The sequence below is a fragment of the Drosophila kikkawai genome, chromosome X (assembly GCF_030179895.1).
Source record: "Drosophila kikkawai strain 14028-0561.14 chromosome X, DkikHiC1v2, whole genome shotgun sequence".
Lineage (NCBI taxonomy): Eukaryota > Metazoa > Arthropoda > Insecta > Diptera > Drosophilidae > Drosophila > Drosophila kikkawai.
Window position 1 is genome coordinate 31,063,928 of NC_091733.1, and position 25,935 is coordinate 31,089,862.

The 25,935-nt window shown below is 36.2% G+C and overlaps 2 protein-coding genes and 1 long non-coding RNA gene across 3 annotated transcripts in view; 1 reads left to right on the forward strand and 2 right to left on the reverse strand.

Moving 5' to 3' along the window:
• LOC138929159 (uncharacterized) overlaps positions 1-25,935 on the reverse strand; it is a 38,277-nt gene that overhangs the window by 10,264 nt on the left and 2,078 nt on the right. Inside the window, exons 2-4 of the long non-coding RNA XR_011445600.1 lie at positions 22,762-23,050; positions 21,917-22,232; positions 20,773-20,944 (exon numbers count right to left, since the gene is read on the reverse strand). This is a non-coding gene — a long non-coding RNA (uncharacterized lncRNA). The remainder of the gene's footprint in view (positions 1-20,772; positions 20,945-21,916; positions 22,233-22,761; positions 23,051-25,935) is intronic.
• LOC108080501 (uncharacterized) lies at positions 5,284-8,191 on the reverse strand. The gene is made up of 2 exons (XM_017175263.2): positions 8,141-8,191; positions 5,284-6,674 (listed from the first exon to the last, which is right to left on the reverse strand). The coding sequence occupies exon 2, from the start codon at positions 6,624-6,626 to the stop codon at positions 5,394-5,396; it is 1,233 nt and encodes a 410-aa protein (XP_017030752.1). The 5' UTR covers positions 6,627-6,674; positions 8,141-8,191; the 3' UTR covers positions 5,284-5,393.
• LOC108080502 (uncharacterized) lies at positions 15,820-17,070 on the forward strand. Its single transcript, XM_017175265.3, has one exon. It carries the CDS (start codon positions 15,859-15,861, stop codon positions 17,068-17,070), a length of 1,212 nt encoding a protein of 403 aa, XP_017030754.1. The 5' UTR covers positions 15,820-15,858.

The following is a 25,935-nucleotide window of genomic DNA, read 5'->3' on the forward strand; positions in this document are numbered from 1 at the left end:
AATCCATGAAGTTGGATTTATATTCCTTTTGCTTTCTGTGGGTCTTTTTTCTTTTTCTTTTTTTTTTTTTGCTGTTTTTAGTGCACTTTTAGGTATTATTACGAATATTTTACGACCTGGGGAAACAATTCATTAGGCCCACATGTCCTGTACTTATCTTATTTTGAAACTTTACCTTTATATTTTATTTTATGTGTATTTTTTACACCTTTTGTGGACACAATATTGCGTGTTTTCACTCGAGTGAGAGGGTTCCCTAAGTGTCCTGGCCAAGGATAACACCCATTACATTAAATTGCATATTAATTTGCCTAATTTAAAAGTCGTTAAATGAGTTTAAAGGTTTTTTAAGATATAAAACAAAATTATTAAAAATTTTATTTGTGAAAAATCAAAGTTTAAGGAAAATTTAAAAATAGTCAAGGTCCTTTAAACAATTATTAATATTATTTTTATCAATTTCAAATACATTTAATGAGAATAAATACTTTTTAAGACCCAAAATAAAATATTTAAAAAATTCTCTTAGTGAAAAATTTACTTAAAATTTTCTTTGCAAAAAATCAAAGTTCAAATGCAATTTAAAAATAGTTAAGATCCTTTAAAATCTCAAAATCTAAGAGGGTAATTTAAAGGATTCCAAAATAAATCCCCTGGGCAGGACATCACATTGTCCAAGGTGAACTCTAAGCCACAAGATAAACAAAACAAAAAAAACCAAATAAAAGTTCACTTGAAATTGGCTTAAGTGCTTAAAAACCGAGAAGATCCTTGAGGCAACAGGAGCAGCAGCAGCATCTTCATCCTGAACCTGATCTCAATCTGGATTTCTAATTACCCCCGAAATGTATCTATTAGTTTGCATTTGGCATTGTGCCGGGAGAGCTAAAGTTTGTCGGGCAAACAACATTTACATAGGCAATCGGTGGTATCTGGGCATCAGGATCAAGGATCGAGGACGACAACCCCTTGAAGGCTATGCAAATCAATGAAATCCTGCGGTTGCCAAGCCTCTGACCTCGAGGGAGGATGTCCCCAAAAATATATATAAAATAAATAAACTCTAAGTAGAGCAAGGACATTTCATTTGGCGCGAAAAACCCAGTCAAGATGTCCCAGGAAAATCAGGACAAAATAAGAAGAGGAAGGAGAACGAGCAGGGGAAAATGAAAAGTAGCCGGGGGAAGTAAAAGAAAATCATAAGAGAAAAATGAGAGTGCGCCGGCGCGTCACTTTGATTAATCGTCGAGGATCAGGATCAGGACCGGGACATTCCTTGCTACTGCCGTGAAATCAGAGAGCCTTTGACAAATACAAATAGTTGTCCGTTCCGTCCCGTTCCTATGGCTTAGGTTTTTGGGTTTTGATCTGGTTTTTTGGGCCACTGCCACTACTTGCACTTATTACTTATTGCACACGTCATTCGGGATTAGAGAGCCTTGTCCTGGGCAGGACATTCTGCTCCATTTATTGACAGTTGCGATTTCCTTTACCTCTCAGAATATATCTTTTATAAAGCATTATCAATTCCCCTGACATTGATTGAGGCGTCTGCAACATTGTCGCTAATGATTATTATCAGTTTTTAGGCAAAGGATCTTTACAGGATCTTCACAGAATCTGCTGTACATCCTGCGATTTCACTTCATTTAAGATTGTGCGATTTAAGGAGGGTTTAAAGCGATAATTTCTTTGCATTATCCTATTATTATTATCGAAAATATAATATTAAATAATATTATCTAATATAAAATATTATAAAATATTTTCTAAAATATAATATTATCTTATATAAAATACTTAAAAAATCATATTCCTTGGTATTATTAAAGATAAAATTATTAATCGTATTAATTTGTTTGAAAACAAACAAAATAATATTGCTTAAACCTAAATTTACCAGCATTTAATAATTTAAGATCTTAAAACTGGACTTGTAATTATATAAAAATAATATTTAATAATATTTGAAGCCTATTTCTATAAAAATGTAAATAAAAATATATAATAAATTATATAAAATATATAAAAATATCTGAAATATATAATAAATTATATATAATATATAAAAATACCTAAAATATATAAAAATAATTAAATAATTAAATAATCTTTTTAACTAAACATACATGACCTTTTCTAATAACATTTCGCCAACTATTTATAGTGAAAATGTTTGCGCAATTTTCACATTCAGCAATTTCCGGCACTTAACCCCATTAGGCCGTCAATTGTTGCCCAATTTACCAAAGGCAACATGTGGCGGCACTTGAGCAACTCCTTCAACTTATTTTTATACATATATATATATATTTTTTGCTCCTATTTATCCTGAGCTGCTTGGCTCCTAAGAGATCCTTGAGCAAGCGCTGAACTCCCCCGCAAAACGATGTCTACACAGCAAGAAAATTATTTGAAATTTCAAATTTAATATATTTATATAAATAAATTTATATAAATATATAAAAATATATTTTAAATATATAAAAATATATTTTAAATATAAAAAAATATATTTTAAATATATAAAAATATATTTTAAATATATACAAATATATTTTAAATATATACAAATATATTTTAAATATATACAAATTCATAAAATGCTCTTTCTTTCAGTGTAGAATTGCGTGTTGGTGTTTTTGCGGAATGAGATCGACGACAGCTGTCCCGAGGGCTCTACAGCTCCTTCTCCTGCTCCTTCTCCTGCTCCTGATCCTGCTCCTTCCCCACTCCTACTTCTTCCCCCACTCCTGCTCCTGCTCCCTTATCCGCCGACGCATGCCACGATGCGATTTTGTTTCCTTTTTTTCCTCGGTCCGCTTCTTATTCTTATTCTTGGTCCTTTCGGGCTGCGAGTCTCCTTTTGTGTTTGCCAATGACTCGTGCCTAGTGCCTCGTGTGCCCGAGTCCAGAGTCCCGGAGTCCCTTTTGGCGCACTTTTCGGTAAAGAAAAAAAGGTGTTCCGAACGGCTCTTATGTGACATTTGGCAAGAGGAATGTATACACTTATTGCTGGAACGACAAAATCAGAGCGAAGGACTGGGTACTCCCACTCCTCCTGCTGCTCCTCGGGGCAGCTGGCCTGGACTCAATTGAGCAGAGAATGTGGAAAAACTGAGGCAGCAGCAACAATGGCTCAATGCCGTTTGGTATCCGATCTGCGACAGAAACAGAGAAATCGAGCTGCCAGGATCAGGATCAGAAATGGGAACAATGGGAGCAGTTGCCCAAGAGGCTTTAATGGACATGTAATATCAAACGCATATGGAGAGGGAAATCAAGAAAAGATAGTTATTTGGGGATTTGAAAGGTATTCAAATATTTTTTTTGGGTTTTGGTAATATTTTCAAGCCTCAAACTATTTTAATTTTAAAAATATATTTTTAAGGCCTTAAAGCAAGCTTAAATTAATATTTTTTCATCATGTTTTAAATATATTTTTAAGTTTTTTCAAATATATATTTTTAAGACCTTAAAAAAACCTTAAATTAATATTAATATATTTAAATATATTTTTAAGATATTTAAATTATTATTATTTCCACTTAAATCATTTAAATATATTCTTAGATTTAAAATAAGTATTTTCAAGACCTTAAAGCAACCTTAACTTATTATTTCCCCCCCCCTGAACTTGGATAGTTTCGTTTTTCAACTCGTAAACCTGGCCAGCTGGCAGCCGTATCAAACCGTACAATTTTCCATTTTCCGCCGCCCCCTCAGGATCTTGGTCCTATATAATTTTGTATATATATAACTGGCATAACTTAGTTATGGATCGCTGGCTGAAACAGTCACAGTCACAGTCTTTAAGTGCACTGCCAAAAAAAACGGGGGAATAACTGGTAAAGTTAATATGGAAAAGGCAATCCAAGGAAGGCAGGAAAATTGTTTTACTTAATGCTAATTTATTTTTTTTTTAACATATTTTAAATATATTTTATATTTTATAAATATAGTTAATTCATTTAAAATATGAAATTATTTTGAAATTATTTTCGGCACTTTAAATAACAAGACTAATTATATTTTGATATTATGAGAGAGCATTCCTACTCTCTGCGGAGAAAACATCCAGGAAAACTACTGCTAAATATTTTTTTTTAGTATTTTATAAATATTTAAAATAATTTGTTATATTTAAAATATTTCTTTTATATTTATTGACACTTAAGAAACCAAGACTAAATATATTTGAAGCTAGAAATACTCTGTGAGTGTACTATATCCAGGGAAACTAGTGCTAAATATATTTTAAAATATATTACATATATTTTTAAATATTTATAATAAATTAAAAATATTTTGTATAATTTTTTTGACACTTTAAAAAACAAGAAAGAATATTATTTAAAGCAAGAAATACTCTCTGAGGGAAAAACAACTTGTAAAAATAGAATACTTACTACTAAATATGCTTTTTAATGTAATTAATATTTAACATAAATCTATATTTAATATATATATAATATTATAAACATTTTTAAACACTCAAAATAAAAAGATTAAAAAAATTGCAAGCTAGGGAAAGGAAATACCCCATCAAAAATGTTTTCTACGAATTATCTCTGATACCCTTCACTATTTTCTGGCAGTGTGCCGTTCTGGTTGGCTGCCCCACAGTCACAGATCTGCAGTCCATGTACAGCAAGGACCTCGTCGAATCCTGGCCATATGAGAAACAACTTGAGTTTCTGTTCGATTCTATGCAAATTTATGCAAATGCCCAACGTTTTGTTCGCCTGTCCGCCTGTCCGCCTGTCCGTGGCCATTTGGCGGTGCACAGGTGCGTGATAAGTGCCGTGTCAAGGACTAGCAGGATATGCCGCAACATTTTTACTAGGGTAACACCCCCGCCAAGGATACAAGTATCCTGCTGATGATGAATTCAGGGGGGCGGAACCTCCACGATCCGTGAGAATCGCATTTTAACTGATCTATAACATATGAAATGCTGAGTAATCCTCAAGAAATGGGCCAGTTTGCCACCGAAACGACGTTTATCCTTAATTAATAGTTTTGTCCTTACAAGGATAACAAGAAGGGAAAGCAAAAACCAAGAAATTTATGCTGAAAATGTATTTCTTTTCGGTTTTTAACGGAAAGTTAAGAAAATAATACATCAAGTGAGTAAGTAATTTTTAAGGTTTTGTTATTAATTATTTTATTTAAATAAACAAACACATTTTCATTTTTTAAGTCAATATTTTATTTGTCTCTCAAAAAAAAAAAAGTAATACACTTAGTTTATAGGATTTGTTTCAACATTTGGATGCCAAGGCAAGGCTGCGCTTTTAGCCATTCGAAAAAAAATACGTTTAGTTTATAGTTTTAAATAAACATAAAAAAAAATATAAATATATATTTTTGTATTACAAAAAAACAAAACTCTACTTTTCCACAAACAAATCCTCTGGGAAGGAGAAGCTCAGCCTCCGCTTGGTGGCCGCCTCGGTAAGGCAGCTTCCCATGGCGACCACCTCCTCCTCAAAGTCGCTGGTGGAGTTGTGCCCGCTGTCCGGACTGATGTGGCGCCTCTTCTGTGCGCTCCTGTGACTGGGCAGGCCAGTTCCAGTCCCAGTCCCAGCCCTGGCCGCAGCCAGCAGCTTCTGTGCTGACTGCCTCACGCTGGAGGAGATCTTGGTGGCAATCTTCCGCTTGCGTCTTACCACTCGCTGCCTGCGCAGCTGCAGCTGCAGCGACTTGGACTTGGTCTGGGAGGTGGCACAGTTAGCGGTGGCCAGGGGGGAGCGTACCTCCCGCTCCTCGAAGCCGTCGGCGGGCAGAGAGTCCCTCCGCGAGGGAGACTTCCAGTATTCGCACAGGTCGCTGGCCGGGTCGAAGGCGGGGCGGTAGGTGGGCGAGTGGGTTCCAGAGGGGATTCTAGATCTTGAGGTGACTCTCAGGAGCTGCTGCCTGTGCCGCATCTGCTGCTGGCGGAGATGCTGCCTCTGCTGGCGCTGGCGTGGTGGCGGTGCCTTGCGGTTGCTCTCCAGAATGGCGTCGATCATGCGCTCCAGGGTCACATCGCCCATCTGGCTGGAGCTGAGCGTGGTGCTGCCTGGCTGCTGCTGCTGCTGCTGCTGCTGCTCCTTCTGGGCAGAAGGCTGCGGAGCAGGCAGTGGCTTCTGCTCCAGGTATCGCGGCTTCTCGAAGTAACTGTCTGGGACTCCCATGCCTCGCAGGGCGATCAGGGGACCAGGGATGATGGCCGCCGTGGGGGAGTACTCCGCCTCGAAGGTGGGCAGGGTGCAGGCGTACTTGGCAGGAGCTAGTGCCCCCGCTTGTGCTCCTACTCCTGCTTCTGTTCCTCTTCCCTTTCCTGAGGGTGGAGTGGCCAGGATGTTGCTCAGATCCTTGAGCAGCGGCGTGCGTGGTGCCAGAGAGGCGGCGCTGGTTGGCAGCGGTGTGGAGGTCAGCTGGTTCTCCTTGCCCTGGCCCACGCATAGCGACTTACGCTTCAGCTTGCCCCGCAAGGCATGGAACTCGCTGTAGCTGGTGGTGGTCACAGCCTTGGACTCCAGCGAGGAGCCTGTTTCCAGGGCGGAGACCGTTCCCATTCCCAGGCCTAGCTCCTGGGCCAAATACGAGTTTCGCGGCTGGTTGACAGCCCACTTGAGCATCTTGCCAGCTGCTGTCTGTCGCTGATCCTTCAAGTAGTGATCCTGATTCTAAAAAGTAGCAAAGGGATAGGGCCAGTTAGTAATTGTTGTCTCCTGGAGGGAATCTCGAAGGAACCGCACCAAACAGGGAAAAAAAAATGATGCAAAAAACCCGACCAACTTGTAGGGGCTGGGAAACGAGTTTCGCAGGGATTTTGGCAAGGATTCGGCAAGGATTTTTGCAAGCAGCTTTTGGTTCTGCTGGCTGGCTGCCTGGCTACTGGTTCCTGGCTCCCGGCTTCGTCCTTGCGAACAATTGAGCAGGCACAAAGGAGCAGCGAACAAAGGAAAAGCGCGCTAAAGCTCGGCCAGTTTTCTGGATCTCCGCCTGCCCTCCAGCTGCGACTCTCTCCTTCTCGGCATCGCAAGGCTTTGCTACGCGGCTTCTCAGCTTTTTTTTTTTTTTGAGTGCACTGTGCCAAAATACTAGTGAATTTAGTTTAAGAATTTGATATTTACAAGGGAAAAGGTAGCCATTTATGAGTTTTACTTTTACTAAAAAAAAAAAATAATTCCTAAATAATAATTTTAATAAAATAAAAATCATAGCTTTATGATTTCTTTATTTTAAAATATTAAGATTTTAAATTTTACTATTCAAAATAAGTTGATCTCTAATGAGTTTTACTTTAAAAAAATATTTAACAACTAAAGAAGTTACCTAAATAATAATTTTAATAAAATAATAATAATAAATTAATGATTTCTTTAAATATTTCATAGATTTTCAGATTTTAATGTTTCTAATTTTATCATTCAAAGCAAATTTTTATCATTGATTCATAATTTTAATGTTTATTTAATTTCAATCAGTTTGTAACTTGTATTTCTTAAATTTGTCTTAATTAATTTGTCTTCTCTAATCAATTATGAATTTTTAATATGGTTATTTGGTTTAACTAAAACCCTTTTCTTAGAGTGGATCTCCATTAAAATGGTGGTGGTGCTGGCACACTCTCCTTCTGCCGCGCTTCCGCATCCGCATCCTCATACTCCTCCGGTGTCGATCTCCGGCCACTTGAGTGGAGGAGGAAGAGGAGGAGGCGATGGAGGAGGAGGAGGAGGACTTGGGCAAAAGCAGGCAGAGGAGTAGAAGAAGGAGGGCAAAGGGAGCAAAGAGGCCACCTTTTGGGATGCGTGCTAGCATTTTTGCGCATTTTGCAGCCGCCGCTCTCGTTTTGGTCTGAAGAGCACTCGAGCACTTGGCCTCCGAGGAGTCCAAACTCAAACTCAAAGCCGAAGCCCTAACCCAAAGCCAAAACCCCTTCATTGCCCAAAAATCGCACGCGCACAATTTATGCATTTTTTCAGGCGATTTTTTATGGGGTGTTTTTTTTTTTTCGTTTTTTGTTGTTTTTTTTTCCTCCTCTTTTAATTTAATTTAAGGTCCAGACACTTCTGTTTTAATGCATTTTTAATGTACATTTTTGCACACATGCCTTTTTTTATGTTCCATTTGCTGCACTTCACTTTACCTTTTTTTAAATTGTATTTTTGTTGAATTTTCCACTTTTCACAGGCAAAAAATAGCACACGATATACTTTGTTGAATTGCACGGTAAAAAAAATGGTTGGTTAAGTACTAAATCAAGACTTTGAACTTGTCCAAAGATTTTCGGTTGCTCGCGATCGCAGGAACTAAGCAAGTCCTGTCGTGTCCACAGACGAAAAGTGACTGATTCTTCCGTCGCACGCCAAGTTGCGTGCTCGCCTTTCCAGGCTACGGTTTCTCCTCTCACTGTTTTCTCTGCTCTCTTTCCGGGTTTACACTCAGAGAAAACATTTTTGATTTGATCAAAGGGGAATTGAAAAAATTACCATAGTACTTAGAACATTATTAAGTAGGAGTTTCTTGCTCCTAAAACTTTTTTACAGTCTAAAGATTACTTAAAATATAATTTTAAATTTATATAAACATATAAAAACAAATATTTAATACAAATTATTAAAACTAATAAATAATAACCTACTTATCCTTATCCTGAGAATTTTAAATTCAAAATCGTTATAATTTCTTTATCTGTACTGCCATTGAACCCACCACCTTTCAATATTGAAGGTGAGATGGCGCCTCTCCCATGATCTCTCTCTCTCTCTCTCAGTATCCTTCTCTCTTTGACGCTCTGCTCACTTCCTCAATATCTTTCCCTCTCTCTCCACCTACCTCAAAGGAAGGAAGTGCTTTGGAATTTCGTGTGGGAATTTCAGGAGAGGAAAGATTAACATTCCCTCGGAGAGAGCGAAACCCATACACCCGCCCCCCGAAGCGATGGGTTGATATTGAAATTGAAATTGAATGCCTTGCGTGTCAGTTCACTTGGCATTTGTCAAGTTCGAATTTCCCTTGGATCATAATGCTTGACAAATGCACCATTTACGATCAGCATACATTATATTAATGAGACGAATTTTGTTACTTTAGGGATAGGATATCATTTTGGGCAAAAGGGATATGTGCATAAATAAATATTCAAGAATTGAATGATTTTAAAGTTATAATAAATAGATTTGGATTCGAGGGTTAACTGAGTTTAGGGAAGGAAGGAATTAAATAAGAGATCATTTTAGCTTATTATAATATTTTCTCGTAACATTAAGTTTAATAATACGAAAAGCTATACAATTAAAATTAATATTTTTAAAAATTATTATAATTATTTATATATATTTATTTTGGGTTAATAAAATAGTATTCTTCATATATAGATATTTTAAATATATTTTAAATATTCTTGAAAACTCTGGAGGGTTTTTTTTACCACGACCTAAAAAACAAAATTTAATTAAATTGTATATGTTTAAAAACTAACTTTTTGATTAATAAAATATTATATTTTCTATATAAAATATATATTTGCTTATTTAGTAAATTAATATATATATAATATATATATTTTTAAAAACTCTAGAAAAAAGTATTTCCCACTTTTTACCTCTAAAAAAAACCACAGAATAGACAATCTTAAAGAGATTACAATATGGTTTATGGCAGAGGTTTTTCTTCGGGTTATTTTTAGGCTTTTTTCCCAGCCAGTACAATACAAAATCTCCCTCTGTCGTTCCCCCCCTTTCAATTAATTTTCCCCGAGCCAGATCCAATTATTCGCTGTGTTCGCTGGCATCACCTATTGATCGTCCTTGGGAATCCTGGGCAAATAACTCGGGTGCCCGGTGAAGTGCCTGCCTGTCAGAGATCCCAAATCAATCAAGGTAGCCCATGCATCTGGGCTCAGGCAGCCTTAACCAAATATAAGGACTCGCAGGACTCGCAGAGGGAAGCCCTGAGCAAATACAAATATGCAAGGAAAGGGAGCTCCTTCTCGCTCTCTCTCTCTCTCTCTTGAAATTCTAAATTATGGCCCATAATTTAGGGCCAGGTTTTAATAATAATTTTGAGAAGGAGAAAGGTGAAGGAAGAAAGAAAGTAAGAAAGCAAGAGGGAGCCTTCGAGATTCCCGGCCCTGCGCTAATCCCCGAACAGCTGTCCAGGGCCAAGGATTGTGGGTCCTGGCCGGGCTTCCTGGCGCTATCAGTGCGTGCGGCGTGTGATTCAAGATTACCTTAACCCCGGCTCCTGGCTCTCCTCTGCCTCTCTCTTTACCTAGTTGCCACTTTATCTAGATGTCCTTGCCGCCGCACGTTTTTCCCTTTTTTGCCAGGCGGGGGAAAATAACACAGAGAAAAAATGGGTGTACTACTACTGGAAAATCTTTTTAGTAGCAGAAAAGTTATGAATATATATAGAAGATCAATCTAAGAAATAAAAATGGGGGGTTTTTCGGAAGAAAACTATATACAAAATTAAAAATTTTGACAATTTTTGATACTTTTCATAATAAAACCCCCAAATAAAATTTTTAGAAATTATGGAAACATTTATTAGGAATTGTGTAAAAAAAGTTTAGTAATTGTGTAAAAAATTTGTTAAATTTTGTATAAAAGAAATTTTTATAAAATTATCATAACTTGGCCAAAAAGAAATTAATTTCCATTCGGACAACTGTTTTGTGTTAGTTTTTTTAAGATTAATAAATCTGCATGTTTAAGTTAATATTTAAAAAATACAATTTTTTTGCTAATTTTCAAGAATTTTAAAAATTTGAAAAAATCTAAAATTTTATTTTTCTTGCAAATATGGCCAAATCGATTCTGCTGTTGATGCTGATCAAGAATATACATGATTTATTGGGTCGGAAATGACTCCTTCACTGCGTTACTAGCTTTTAAATGAAAATATCCTGCAAGGTTGTAAAAATAGTTCCCTTAACATTGTAATATTTTATAAAATAAATTTAATTATTAAGGAAATGTATTCCCTCTTTCTTTCTGTGTAGACCAAGAAAACATTGATTGGAAAAATCAAAGAAACGATGAACGACAAAAAAGAAAAAGAAAAACGGTAGCAAATCCGAGCGTGAAGTCTTTGCCTCAAGGTCGCCTTGCAATTCTCCGTCTATGAAAAATTGCACAATTGTTGGGCAATTTATTAGCGGCAGGGCTGGAGGACGAGAAGGAGGAGGAGGAGGAGGAGGAACTGAGAAAAATAAAAGGAGATCCTAGCCGAGAAGGAGCCCTTGCCCTAATTTATCTTGCCGTGTCTCTCCCTCTTCCTCTCCCTCTGACTAAGGCGGAAAATTGCCATTGACTGGCACGGATTATTGGAAGGATCTCCCAAGGATCTCGCATCTCGGGCAGCTGCTACCGACTGGCCGTCTCTCCTCCAGCCAGCTTTGCTGCCCAATTTTATTGATTTATTTCAATTTTCTTCGTTTTTCCCGTTTTTTTTCTTTTTCAACCGAGATTTATCGTTGGTCAGCAGCTGATCGGTGTCGGGAATTTCCACAGTTTTCCTTTATCTTTTCAGTTTTTCTGAATGGAATAGCAAATTAGGAAAAGCCTCTCGAATGTCAATTTTGCGTAACGAAGGTTTGAGATTTATTTGCATAGAAAAGGTTGTGGGAATTAGGCTTCGAGAGGTAGTGTGTCCTTTCTCAAATTGGTTCTGGATATTTGTATTTTAAGATCTTTTTTGGAGTTTATCCTTACTTTTTTATTAGATTTACTTGCTTATTATATTTATTTAATTATTCTATTTATTTTATAATATTTAATATGCTCAAAAATAAAGATTTTTGTATTTTAAATTAATTTATGGAGATTTTCCTTGACTTTTTCTTAATTTTTTAAAGTTTTTTTTTTAAGGCAAACTAAGGTCTTGGTTTAATAAAAGAAGTTTTTAGTACTTAATATTAAATTTAAAATTTAAGTCAAAATTTTTTTAAATTATGTTATGTAAATAAACATATTTACAATAATTACTTTAATAACTTACTATTTAATTTAATAAAATATTTTAGTTTGACATAATTCTAATAATATTTTTATAACAAAAATTACACTGCGAATCGATGAAAGAAAATATATAAAATTAAGTCCTAATTAAAAGGAATTTAAAAAATAAATTAATTAATTAATTTTTTTGATTTTTAATATAAAAAATAAACAAATACATAACAAAGGTAAAATAAAAAAAAATATATATATGAAATTTAGAAAATATATAAAATTTAGAAAATATATAAAATAAAGAAAATATATAAAAAATATAAAATATAGTCCTAATTAATGGGAATTTTTACAAAAAATAAATACATAAATTCTTATTTCTCTAAAATAAAATCTAAATAATTAAATACAAATACAAACAGGTAAATTCTTTCACTATTCTCTTCCCATGATAACATCTCCTCTTTAAAGGAACTCCCCTGAAAGAACTTCCTCTTCTCTAATGAACTCATCGCACTTGAGCTTCCTCAAGGATCCATACAATCCATCTGTTTTGATAGCTCCATCAGGTGTAGCTTCATAAATTAAATCCTATTCGGTGGTCCGGAAGGAACACATCACCACAGGACCTGCTGCAATCCACTTCCCAGCCATAAATTTTAATTTTATAAATAAAAACAAATAGAGTAGCCAGAAAAAGGACACATAAATTAGGCCAGCAAATGGCCAATGGCAAAACAAATAGTAACAATAAAAATAATAATAAATATAAAGAATGCCCAGGACTGGCAAAAATTGGCAGATGTCCTGGATTTTAATCTCCTTTCCCCCCCTCCAAATGGACACTTTCGACGGCTGCGAAAATATCGTAAATTTTTTGCGCTGATCGGTGAAAGCAAGAAGGAGACAGGAGAGGGAGAAAGGAAGAGAAAGAAAGCAGGAAGAAGGACTCCTTCTTTAACCAATAAATTGCAAAACAATTGCACAATTTTCCACAACATTTTTCTCTGCCGGCTCCTCTGCTTGTCCCATAAACAATGGGCCGAAATTCCTACAATGGGCACTTCCTACCCGTTGTCCTTTTCTTGGCGAAAATGGTACAAGGAAAAAGGACGACGAAGGAAGGTGGGTCACGACTATGGGAATACCTTATATTTATACCCTTTGCAGGGTATTATAAATTCAGTTGAAAGATAAATTAGATATATTTTTGATCAGCATCAACAGCCGAATCGATTTAGCCATGAACGAAGGAAAAAAAAGTTTAGTTTGTTTTTTGAAAATTTTATAAGGGGTTAAAATGATAAACAAATTTACAAAATTATCAAAAAAAAAAATATAATTTAAAAAATTATTAAAGTTTTATTTACCTTGTAAAAATTTACAATATCTAAAATAAATTACTTGATGGCCTTGTTATGATAGTTTAAAAATGTGTTCTTATAAAAAAAGCTCATTTTAAAAAGACTTTTTATATAAAAAATCGGCTTATATAATTTTAAATATTTATAATAATTTAAATAAAAAAAATATATAATATGCAATATTTTCTTACTCCCTTTCAAAAAGTCTAGCATACCCCCTAATGCCACTGATTGCAGGATATCGTAGAAGAGAGAGAGAGAGAGAGGAAACCAAGGTGAAAGGAGCCACACGCTGCGAGAAAGGTAATTGAAAATTATGTTTTGTGGCGTAAGCGGCGTTGGGAACAGCTGTCCAGCTACGCTCTGTCCTGCTCACTACTCCTGCCGTCTCTCTTTCTCACTTCTCCTGCTCGTTCTCCTGGCCAAGTTAAAAAAAAATCTCACGATCGAAGGAAGATTCGCACAGCTGTTGCCAGATCGTAAATCGATAGCCTAAGGATAACCGATCATATAAAGATCACATATAAAGATAAGTTAATGTAGATCAAAGAAGCCTACATGTAGACCACTTTTTTCTCAAAGTATTTTGCAATAATTTAAAAGGAATTTATAGCTTCTCGGGGGATTTGATTTGGTTTTTTTATATTATATTGGATTATTTTCTTTGTATTTATATTTTATATTTATATTAAATATTTATATTGAATATAAATATGGAATTTAAGACATTTTAAGAGGACTCTTTCATATAAAAAATCCCAAAATTTAGTTGGGTCATGTAGATCAAAGAAACCTCCCTCTAAGTATTTTGCAATCATTTTAAAGAATTTTTTAGAGATTCTAGGACGATTTGATTTGGGTTATAAAATCAGGAACATTTTGTTTCCTATATTATATTTTATATTTAATATTTCTTTCATAGGATTTGAGGCATTTTATTTAATTTATGGCAGCTTATTTAGGTTTTAAGATGCATTTAAATGATCGGAAAATTGTCTAGTTTCTTTTATTTTTTTTTTTTTTTTATATGAAAAGGTGTTTTTTGTCTAGTTTCTATGAAAGTTTATGCAGGAAATATTTAATTATATTTAAATTATGTATAAATAATATTTTCCATCTAAATTATGGGTTCTATTAATTTATAATTTTATAATAGTAAATATGACATGATATATGATAAATGGTTTAAACAGATTTTCAAATAAATTTGTATTAAGATTATATGCTTGTAGGTTTCTTAACCCTCTAATGCCAGTTTATATCAGTGATAAATAAAAATATTTAAAATAATATAAATATATAAAATAATATAAATATATAAAATAATATAAATATATAAAATATTATATATTATAAATTAATAATATTATTATTTTAAATAGGTATTCAATTTAAAAAAATACATATAAATATAAAATCAAAATATATTAAATAATTATTTTAATCATGTAAATATTCAAGTCAAGTATTCCCTTAATATTTTCCCTGATCTTGTCACATTACTCAAATAATTAGCATAACAAGGATCGTGTCCTGTCCCCTGTGCCCTGCCCCTGTCCTGTTGCCACCCACTTTCAATGCCTAAAATTGCCTCAAAATGGTTGAAGTGGTTGAAACTGTTGCCGGTCCTCTCAACCTTTCTGCGCATGCGCAACATGTCAGCTCTCTCACCCAGCCAGTTTTATCTCTCTCAGTCAGTCTCTCTCTCCCTCTCTCTGTTTCCCTAGGTGTCCTAGCTCTCAGTTGTCACATTTTCTCACCTTGGGCAGCTAAGGGTTCTCCGCAAGGCAGGGACAGTCATTCAACCATTGAACGTCGACGGAAACGCACACGAAACTAAACGCGACGCCAAAATTATTTATATTTTGTTAAAAATATAATATTAACAAAAAATATAATATAAAAAAAAGTATTATTTAAAAAAAACTATACATTTTTTTTGCTGTTTAATATTAAAGTTGTGCTGCAAACAAAAAACCTACAGAAATAAAGGTAAAAATCAAGTGAAGGAAATAATTTTAAAAGAAATTCACAAAAAAGTGGAAAAACTCTTTGAAGGATCAGAAAACCCTAAAAAAATATAACCAAAATCTATCTAAAAATATATAAAAAAGATATATATGCCCAATTTAATAATCATAATGATCCTTCAATAATCGCACCCAATTATGTGAGCCCAAAGTCCAGTTTTAAGGACTGCCCGCGGTCCAGTTTAATTGCTTGAAAGAGAAGTGGTTGCTGATTTCATTTTTGCCGCTTGGCTGATTCGCCAAATCAATACCCACATTCACACACATTCCATACATATATATATATATAAATATATATATATATTTGTATAGGTACCTTTAGGTTTGGCGGAAAAAGCGCGCCAAAATTGCCGAAAACTCACCCGGCAACTTTGCTGCCGCTGCCCTTTTCTTGGCCTTTTTTTTGTATTTCAAAAATTCCGACTCAGAACCAGAAATAACCACCTCCTCCTCCTTCTCCTCTTGCAGCACCCACTACAAGAACCAGAATCAGAGCTCTAGACTCCAGCCAAGATGCTCAAGTGGGCCGTCAACCAGCCGCGACCCTCGTACTTGGCCCGGGAGGAGACCCCCAGTGTTGTCCCAGTGACCACCACCACCAGCTACAGCGAGTTCCATGCCTTGCGGGGCAAGCTGAAGCGTAAGTCGCTATGCGTGGGCCAGGGCAAGGAGAACCAACTGACCTCCACACCGCTGCCAGCCAGCGCCGCCTCTCTGGCACCACGCACGCCGCTGCTCAAGGATCTGAGCAACATCCTGGCCACGCCACCCTCAGGAAAGGGTAGAGGAACAGAAGCAGGAAAAGGAGCTGAAGGAGGAGCAGTGGCTCCTGCCAAGTACGCCTGCACCCTGCCCACCTTCGAGGCGGAGTACTCTCCCACGGCGGCCATCATCCCTGGTCCCCTGATCGCCCTGCGAGGCATGGGAGTCCCGGACAGCTACTTCGAGAAGCCGCGCTACCTGGAGCAGAAGCCACTGCCTGCTCCGCAGCCTTCTGCCCAGAAGGAGCAGCAGCAGCAGCAGCAGCCAGGCAGCACCACGCTCAGCTCCAGCCAGATGGGCGATGTGACTCTGGAGCGCATGATCGACGCCATTCTGGAGAGCAACCGCAAGGCACCGCCACCACGCCAGCGCCAGCCGAGGCAGCATCTCCGCCAGCAGCAGATGCGGCACAGGCAGCAGCTCCTGAGAGTCACCTCAAGCTCTAGAATCCCCTCGGGGACCCACTCGCCCACCTACCGCCCCGCCTTCGACCCGGCCAGCGACCTGTGCGAGTACTGGAAGTCGCCCTCGCGGAGGGACTCCCTGCCCGCCGACGGCTTCGAGGAGCGGGAGGTACGCTCCCCCCTGGCCACCGCTAACTGTGCCACCTCCCAGACCAAGTCCAAGTCGCTGCAGCTGCAGCTGCGCAGGCAGCGAGTGGTAAGGCGCAAGCGGAAGATTGCCACCAAGATCTCCTCCAGCGTGAGGCAGTCGGCACAGAAGCTGCTGGCCGCGGCCAGAACTGGGGCACCGCCGGCTAAGATGCAGCGCCACATCAGCCCGGACAGCGGACACAACTCCACCAGCGACTGTGAGCTGGAGGAGGATCGGCCGCTGGGTGGCCTGGATGTGGGTAATGAGGACTTGGAGGCTTCCTGCCAAATGGATGCCAAGTGGCTGCAGTCGCAGGTGCGAGAGGCCACCAAGCGACGCCTCAGCTTCTCCCTGGCGGACCGCAGTTGAGACGAGGAGGTGTTACCCTAATCCTACATTTTTTTTTTTGCAAATTTTTTTTATATAGATTTAAGAACTGTTTTTTTTTAAACTAGAAAATAAATCATGTTTTTTGAATGCAAAAAAGAAAAAATGAATTTTAAGTGGAGAGAAGAAAGAGTTGGCTTGGTGAGAAACCACAAGACCAGGAGAGAATGGAAGCCTGAAAGCCAGCGGTTTATGCAAAACACCTCGTGAAGATCAACGGTGCGTGGAGAGCACACCCTGCTCACTGGCAGAGGTAGTCACGAATGGAGGAACCACTTTCCCCAGAGAATGCCCGGGTTAACGAGCGTTTTAATGCTCCGATAGCGAGGAAGGTATGAGTCCAGCCAGAGACATGGCCATGGCCCCTAATGAGGGAAGGGTTTGTGTCGCCAAAAAAAAAGAAAACCATTATCTTTACATGTAACCAGTGGGTAAGCACAGCATTATGTGGGTTCTAACACCGGCAAGGTTGTTTACCTGAAAGTACTCGCTACTTGTGACAGGTTGGAGGTGTTCTTAAGGCGAAAAGATGACTCTAAATGGGGATCTAAACGTGGATTTGCTTCCTGGTTATTCCAAAGAAAGTGCTTCATATCATTTGGGAATTATGTTCATAAAATATATCTTTTGGGGAAGGAATAACACCTCTTAAATGGGGAATATTGTGTATAAACCAAGACTGATGGACAAGAAACAGCTCCTTAAAATTGTAAAACCTAATTAAAGACATTTTCCCTAAGCCAAAAACTAGTTTAAAGATATTTTCCAAAGCCTTGACCGCCTGCAGAGCCTTAAGATGAGTTACAAACTTGTAATTTCTAGAGAGAAAAAAGGATAACGAGCAATCAGCTATGCAAAACTAAGGGATACCGATTCCCACACAGCTCCCCCGAGGAGCACAGGCCTCATTAGCCAAGATATGTAAGTATATATATCGGACCGATGCACAGTGGTTGATTCCATAGGCCAAAAATAAAAAAACGAAATTCTGAATATGGTTACTTTTTCTGTTAAATTTAGTACTTAACAGAGCAATAAAACGAACTGTTAAATTATTATTGCTCTATCTCTTTCGTACGCGCTACGAATAGAGAGAGAAGACAGACAAAGAAAGCAAGTGGTCGTAGCAGTGAACGAAGCTTAAAAATTAGCCTGTACAAACAAATTAATTGAATATATAAAATCGCGTCCAATCTTAATCAAATAAAATGCATTTTGAAAGTGAAGGTATTTAGCATAAAACTGAGTAATTTTTATGTCATAATATGTTGTGTTTTTGTTTTAAATTAAGTGTTTCATCAGTGCACTCCCGAGTGGTGTACTTTTTTGTATACATAGATTTAACATAGAGAAATAGTTGTATTGCCCGTCTCACCCCTTAATGAAACCTTTTTATTAATAATTGTGTATGTTTTCTTAGTATATGTTTTAAATTTCAGCTGCAACTTTTTGCAACTTTCCGACTTATGCGCGTTTATGTACTAACGCATACTTTGCGTTTTGTTGTGTTCGTCATATTCGTTGATGCTTTGAAGTCTCAATTGCTCAATTGTGAATTTTTAAATTTCATTTTTTAATTTTAAAACTTATTTCTTAATATATAGGTAATTCATATCGGTGCAAGTTGCAACGTCTATATATTTTTGAGATGTGGTGCTCAGTTACAGGTTCAAATCCTGATAAGGCTAAAAAAACCTATGATGACCTACAACATAGAGTTGAATCTCATGGTTATAAAATCATTGAAAACGATTCTAAGAAACTATTGGATTATTTATTCAAAAAGTTTGCTGCACTATGGAATAAATGCTATCGAATTAAGAAAAAAGTTATTGAACAAAATTTCGACTGGTTGTCACAATTTGAATATGTGTCTGTTAGTCAATTCGGTGCTTCATCTGATCGAGGACGTCCAAAAATAAGTCTAGCAGAGTGCTCTGAAAGAACCAAGCGGCGACGGATTGCAGAGCTAGCAGAGCTCGATAAGTCAGCTTTGGATGACATTCGTTGGGCTTACAAGCAACCGAATCCTTCAAGTTTTCCAGCAAAGGAATGTGAAGTTGTAGCTCTTATGACTGAGGCAAACTTAACGAAGAATCAATATGAACTCATCAGAAACTTCGTTAACGGAAAAATTGATGCTAACTTTTTTCCCTGCTATAATAACATTTTAAAGGAAAAGCAGAATAGCTATCCAGAGCTACTAACCGTTACAGAAGGTGATATTGAGGTTTCGCTACAAAGCTTGTTGGACCACACCGCATCGAGCATTTTAAAATTACAAGGCGATGAAACAGACAAGCTCGATAAGTCCTATAATAACCTAACACTAATAGGGAAATGGGGCTTCGATGGCAGTTCCGGACACATCCAATATAAACAGAAATTTGAAAACAATAACTTGGAAGACAGTTGCTTGTTTGTCACATCGTATGTTCCTCTTCAACTTATTACAAAAACTGATAGTGATAAAAAACAGAAAATTATTTGGAAAAATCCTCGTCCATCCGCAATTTACCAAATAAATGTAAGACGATTCTTTCGAAAGCTGTTTTTGAGTTGTTAGGATAATTTGTAATAATTTGTAATAATTTATAAAAATATGTAATAATATGTAATAATTTGAAATAATGTTATGTTAAATCTACTATGTATAATAGATCATATAATTGAAATAACTTATATTTTATTAATATTGGATATCGTTACCCTAAAAGTATGCAATTGAATTTTTGTTAAAAATTATTATTTTTTGATGTTTTTGGGCTTTTACGAATGGTTTTTGCCTTAGATTTTTAATATTCTACATGTTATTGGGTCTATTTAGCAGTACAGAAAATTTTAGCTTTCTACTCCTACTGGAAGTATTTTTGGCCGCCTTTCCCATACTAGATCAACCACTGTGCGATGTCAGCCCATCATCGATGGGTCATCAGGTCAGCTCACTCTCTCTCTTGAGACGCGGCGTTAAATGAGCTGTCATAACATTCCATCTCCAGTGTCCAACCACCACCACTGTCTGGGAAACACAGGCAGGCAGGAGGAGTGGGTTAAGCCCAAAGGCGTTAACACTTTTTCCTGTCAAAAGAACTTGCCAAGAGGGAATTCTAGAAGGAACTTCCCAGGGGCAATGCTCACTAGAGCGGAAATTCATATGCAAAACTCAAAAAAACCGAACCGGGTTCAGTCCTAGTCCTAGTCCGAGTCCTGGATCCTGGTCATTGTCCGCCTGTGACAGGCAAAACAATGTAAAATACTTTATTACGTGATGAACTCCTTCTCTGTTTGGAAGGAAGCTTCTTTGGCAAAGGTCGAGCGGTCGAGCGGTCAAGCAGCCGGGGACATAACCCGCCGAAATCGGGGCGCTGAGAGAGACACAGGTTCCCCTGTCAAACCCTTGTCCGCTTCCTCAAACTTTCCGGCTTTCCCCGAAAACAAGGTTAACACCGCTGTCGTGTTCGCTGCCCTCTTTTCTTTATTTTTTTACGACTCTCGCTTTTCTTGAGTTTTCCCCGACGCGCTATTATTATTTTTATTATTATTATTACCATTATCTGGTTCTTGTCTGTTCGCCGGCTAATGATTCAAAGTTCTGGTTCCTGACCATCTCTGGCCTTGCCGTCTCATTTAACATGCATTCCTTTAATTTCGTTTTGATTGAAAGTGAAACGGATACGCACTTACCTTGGAAAGAGCTGCCATCCGGATGTACTTTGCTTGTACTTTCAAACGCCTGGGAATGTTCTCTGTACTGTTGGTCTTCGTCTCCTGGTCATGGCCGAGCGCCGCGTAATGAGTCCCAGAGTTAGTGGAGGCAAGGTTCCATAACGATCAAGTAGAAGATATCATGGAAAATCTGACAGGAGTGGCGAGAAAATAATATATAGGTAAAGGTTTTGGGTTTAATCAAGTTTTGGGTTTTAAATTAAATTTAGTTACTATTTTTTAAACTAATATTTTATAGATTATATATATCTATAGATTTTTTACTTGTATAAATTTAGTTATAAGGCTTAAGTTTGGTTTTTTTTTTTAGCATTAAACTAATATATTTGTATTAATTTGCTAGATTTTCAATAATTTAGTTATAATAGTTATTTATTTAAACTACATAAATCGTAATCAAAAATTTATTTACAATTTTTGTTTAAATATTAAAATTTTACTTTAATTTTCTTGGGATTAAATTAATATATAAGTTATTAAATCCTCATAAATATTGATCAGAAATTTTTTTTTAAACAAATTGTTAAATATTAATTTTTTTAAATTAAAAAAGGTAAGAACTTTAGTATAAACTTTTGACTTTCCAGAATTCAGATGAAATTTTTAATTAAAAAAATTTTTTTAATTAAACTAATGACTCCAGGCCACTTTTTTCATGTTTTCTAGCTCAGTAATCTCAAATATATTTTCCCAGTTTACTATAAAATCTTAAAAAATAATAACCTTAAATACCTCCTTCTCCTGCCAAAAAGAAAATCTTTCAATAAATTTAATTGAAATGTTATTTTTAAACTAAAATGTTTTTCAGCCTTTGTGTGAAAATATGGGTGTGAGAAGACAATTAAATCGTGGTGATCTGCACTCAATCTAAAACCCATTTCGAGGGCACACTTTTGTTCGAAAGAAAATTGGGAAAATTGTGAAAAATCGTTCCATTAAAAGCGGGCGAAACTCTAATTGCGATTTAAACGTTTCTCGAGTGGCGAAAATTGAAACCAGAGACACAGGAGACACAGCGCCTGCACCCGCTTAATTTTGGACAGTGACAAAAGTCGTCCTTCGGGACAGACAGAGAGAGAGAGAGGGATAACATTTGACGCACCTTTCGACCCGCACATATCCTTGTACACACTCTCCTGGGGTTTTTCCCGCTGCCCGCTTGCTGCACGCGTGCCTCGTCCTCCATTATCGGACCTGATCGATCGCAGAAACAGTTGCAAAAACACGGCGTAGGGGTTGTCCTGCATGTCCTGCCAGGAAGTCAACGTCACTGGCCGACGACGTGTGCGAATGTGTCAACATGTGCAAAAACACACCAACACACACACACTTACGGTAGACAAAAGGACATTTAACGTTTAACAGTTAGGTTTTGGCCGCCACTCCTGCTTTCTGCGGGCGACCCTTTCACCGCGATTCTAGGGAGAGAGAGAGTTTGAATATATATAAATAAATATATAAATAAATTTATAAATAAATATATAAATAAATATATAAATAAATATATAAATAAATATAGAAATAAATATATAAATAAATATATGCTTTAAAATGCAGTTTTAATTATATTAATTTCAAAGAAATCCTAAAATGTGGTTTATTTCACTATTTTTTGGCTAATTTATTGAACTTGTAATGCTAAATAATTTTTTCCTGATAGAAAAAATTGTAAAAATAATGCAAAATATTTAAAAATGAATTAAAGGAAATATATAAAGTAAAATATAAATTCGACAAATCAAAAAAAACCCTCTGAAAAACAATTATAAGCCAATTTTTAGTTTTCTAGAGACTTTTACAAATATTTACTAAAATATTTAGCTTAAAAAATACAAAAAATTGAATATCTTCTTATTTTAAACCATTTTTAAAACTTCAAACTGCTTTACAAAATTGTACTTTTCAAAAATATAGAAAATGAACCAATTAGCAAGATGCATTTCTTACCTGGCATTACCTGGGAAGGTGCTAAATGTTCTTTCCAGCAAAAACGAGAACTTCTAGCGCGTTTCTAACAAGCCGTATCCCTCGGAATGTCGAATTTCACCTGTTTTGCCCAGGGGCAATGTCCCTCAGAGTTTCGACTTGACTTTTTCCTTTTGTTGGTCCAATTATATTTGAACACAACATATTATTTGGGCTGCCAAACCGCTCATCAAGGCGGGCAAAGCAGGTGTAAAGGTCATCACGAAGGAGCCGCTGCAGGTCCTTGGCCCTGTGGTCACAGCTGAAAAATCTAGAAAAAGGAAAGTAAAATATTAATAAAATTTATAAAAATAAATAAAAAATATATTATAATAAATAAAAAATTAATAAAAAATATATTATAATAAATAAAAAATAAATAAAAAAAATATTATAATAAATAAAAAATTAATAAAAAATATATTATAATAAATAAAAAACAAATATAAAAATAAATAAATAAATCAAATATAAAAATAAATAAAAAAATCAAATATAAAAATAAATAAAAAAAAAAAACAAATATAAAAATAAATTAAAAAAAAAAACAAAATAATAAATATTTTCTTATATAAAAATAAATACAAATATTTTGTTTATATAAAACTATATAAAAATAAATACAAAATACAAGAGAACAACGTAAATTATTTTAAATAAGCTAAAACAATTAAATTAAAATATTATCTATTTTCAGCCTTGCAAAATTATAAGAAAACTATTAACATTAATGGAAAATAGCAACATTTTTAATATTATGCCATGCCAAGCCCCCAACAAAATCAAAGATAATAATTAATCTTAATTTCTTCCTTCAGAAACCCCGAAGCCTTCACAAAAAAAAGAAGAACATATGTATGCTTGAAGAAACTCTAAAGGAAATCTCGAAAATAATCAATCAGTTTTCTTTTTTCTTCCAGGAAACCCAAAGAGATAGGAGGGCATCCTCTGATATATCCTTCATCCTCCACAGATATTTCCATAAATATTCAACGCGGAAGCACCTAAAACCAAAGATCTTATAACCCAAAACCTAAAATCTAGACCCTAACCTAGTCCTGCGACATAATCAATCTTATGGGCTGCGGCTGTCCTAGATCTGGATTAAGACTCCCCCCGGTCACAGGATCACAGAGTGATCTGCATATGCTCTGCATAATATCGCCATGCATCATCATAATTGCCAATATACCAGGACTACCCAAGGACTCTGCCATCTTGGTCGTCAAAGGGTAAGGACACCCAGCCCAGGATTCAGTCAGGAACAAGAAGGCACTAGAGCAACCGATCATCAACCCTTTTCCGAAAGCGAACAAATGTTGCACATCATCATCGGTGCCGCATATCATTAATGCAAATCTATGGGACTGTCATGTCATTGAAAATATTATTATAACAATTCCCCCGAGTCCCTTTGGGTTCGTGCGAAAAACCCAGCGAGAGTTCAAAACGTTGCAATCCTTGTTGCGATCTTTGTTCCTTTTGCTACTTCATTAAGTGCGGCTCACTTGACAGCAGCCGGGATGTGTGACAAAATCATCTCAGGATCTAAGGAACCGAGGATAACCCTTGCCTTGGAATACAAGAAGCAAAAAGGAAACTCACTTGAAGTGTGCAAAAAAAAAAAATATAAGGAAATTTAAATGCGGATTAGAATTGAATCATTTGCAATTTTCCGCATTTGCAACTAATGAAAGGTAGGGAAATGCCGAAAGGAAAACTTCGTACGAAAAGGGTGACAAATGCCAACTGATGTGTGATCGTTTCCTTTCCCCCTTTCTTCCTGCCGCACTCTCCAGCTTGAATTGATTTTTTGGCAAACAATATATGCACTCCACACTCCAAAAGTCGGGGTGAGTCCCCGTTCCCCTCCCCGTTTATGTCCTGGCCTGTCCTGTCCTGGCCTGGTACAGGTAGGTAGGCAGGCAGGCAGGCTTAGGCTTGGTAGCGTGTGTTCCGCTCCAGCGCTCTCACCTAGCGCTGCACTGCACCAGGCCCAGTGACCATATGGACACTGACCGGCCAAGGCAACTACTACACCTATTTTGCATAGAATTCTGGAGAGCCAGAAGCCCTAGGCAGCTGTGACTTGGCGAAAAATAAGGAATATATTTAAATAAATATGTAAAAAACTATAGAGAAGTTGGGAATACTCTGGGTTTTCCGATTTGAGATTAATGCCTTTTTGACTTTGCATACTTTTAAGACTGTTTTACAAGAAAAATAGTAATTACATAGCATTTAAATAATAAATAAATAATATAATAAGAATTTAAATAATAAATTTAAAAAAAACAACCATTGCTTGACACTATAATTCCCAACTAGTTCTAGCATCTTCAGAGGTAGGAGGTAGTGTGGTAGATGTTTTTTTATATTTTTATTTTTTATAAATTTTATAGAATTCTCAATTCTCAGATTCAATTCTCAATATTAAATTCAGTATCTAGATTTGTTAACTTAATAAAAATTAGCATATAACTATTTTCCAATTTAAGTTTAATGCCTTTTTTACATAGTTATGATCAATTTCAAGGGTAAACAAATTTCGGCTACCTAAAATTAAGTTTTTTTTTGCATATTAAAAAACGTCTTAATAATAAGCTTAATTTTTTAATAAGAGGAGACCATTTAAAAATATCATAGCTCCTCCAAAAATACACTAATTTCAATTTGGGCAACTGATCTGTGTTAGTTTTTATAAAATGAAAAAAAACTGCAAACGTCATATAAAATTTAAAAAGATTACAATTTTTAATAATTTTTTGATAATTTTAACCCCTTATAAAATTTTGAAAAAAATATCACCATTTTTCTTTCTTTCCAACATGTCTGTAAAGACTCTCCTGTAGATGCTGATCAAGAATATATATGATTTATAGGGTCGGAAATGCCTGCTTCACTGCATTTTAAGCTTTCGACTAAAAATTGATTTCTGAAAATACAAGAAACCCAAAAATGGTAATGGCAAACCCCAAACCATAATAAAAAGCAGATGGAGAGACGAGGGAAACCCATAACTACGCCTTAACTAGCTCTGTGCTTGCCATTTGCCATAATTGAAGTTGAGACCCCGGCGACACCCAAAAGTCTCGACTCCCGACTCCCGCCTCTTCTCTCCTCTCGTCTCTCTACCAAAAAAAAAAAAAAAAAAAA

Coding starts and splice junctions, on each gene's coding strand:
- LOC108080501 (XM_017175263.2), bottom strand. CDS start 6,626: ATGCTCAAGTGGGCTGTCAACCAGCCGCGAAACTCGTATTTGGCCCAG.
- LOC108080502 (XM_017175265.3), top strand. CDS start 15,859: ATGCTCAAGTGGGCCGTCAACCAGCCGCGACCCTCGTACTTGGCCCGG.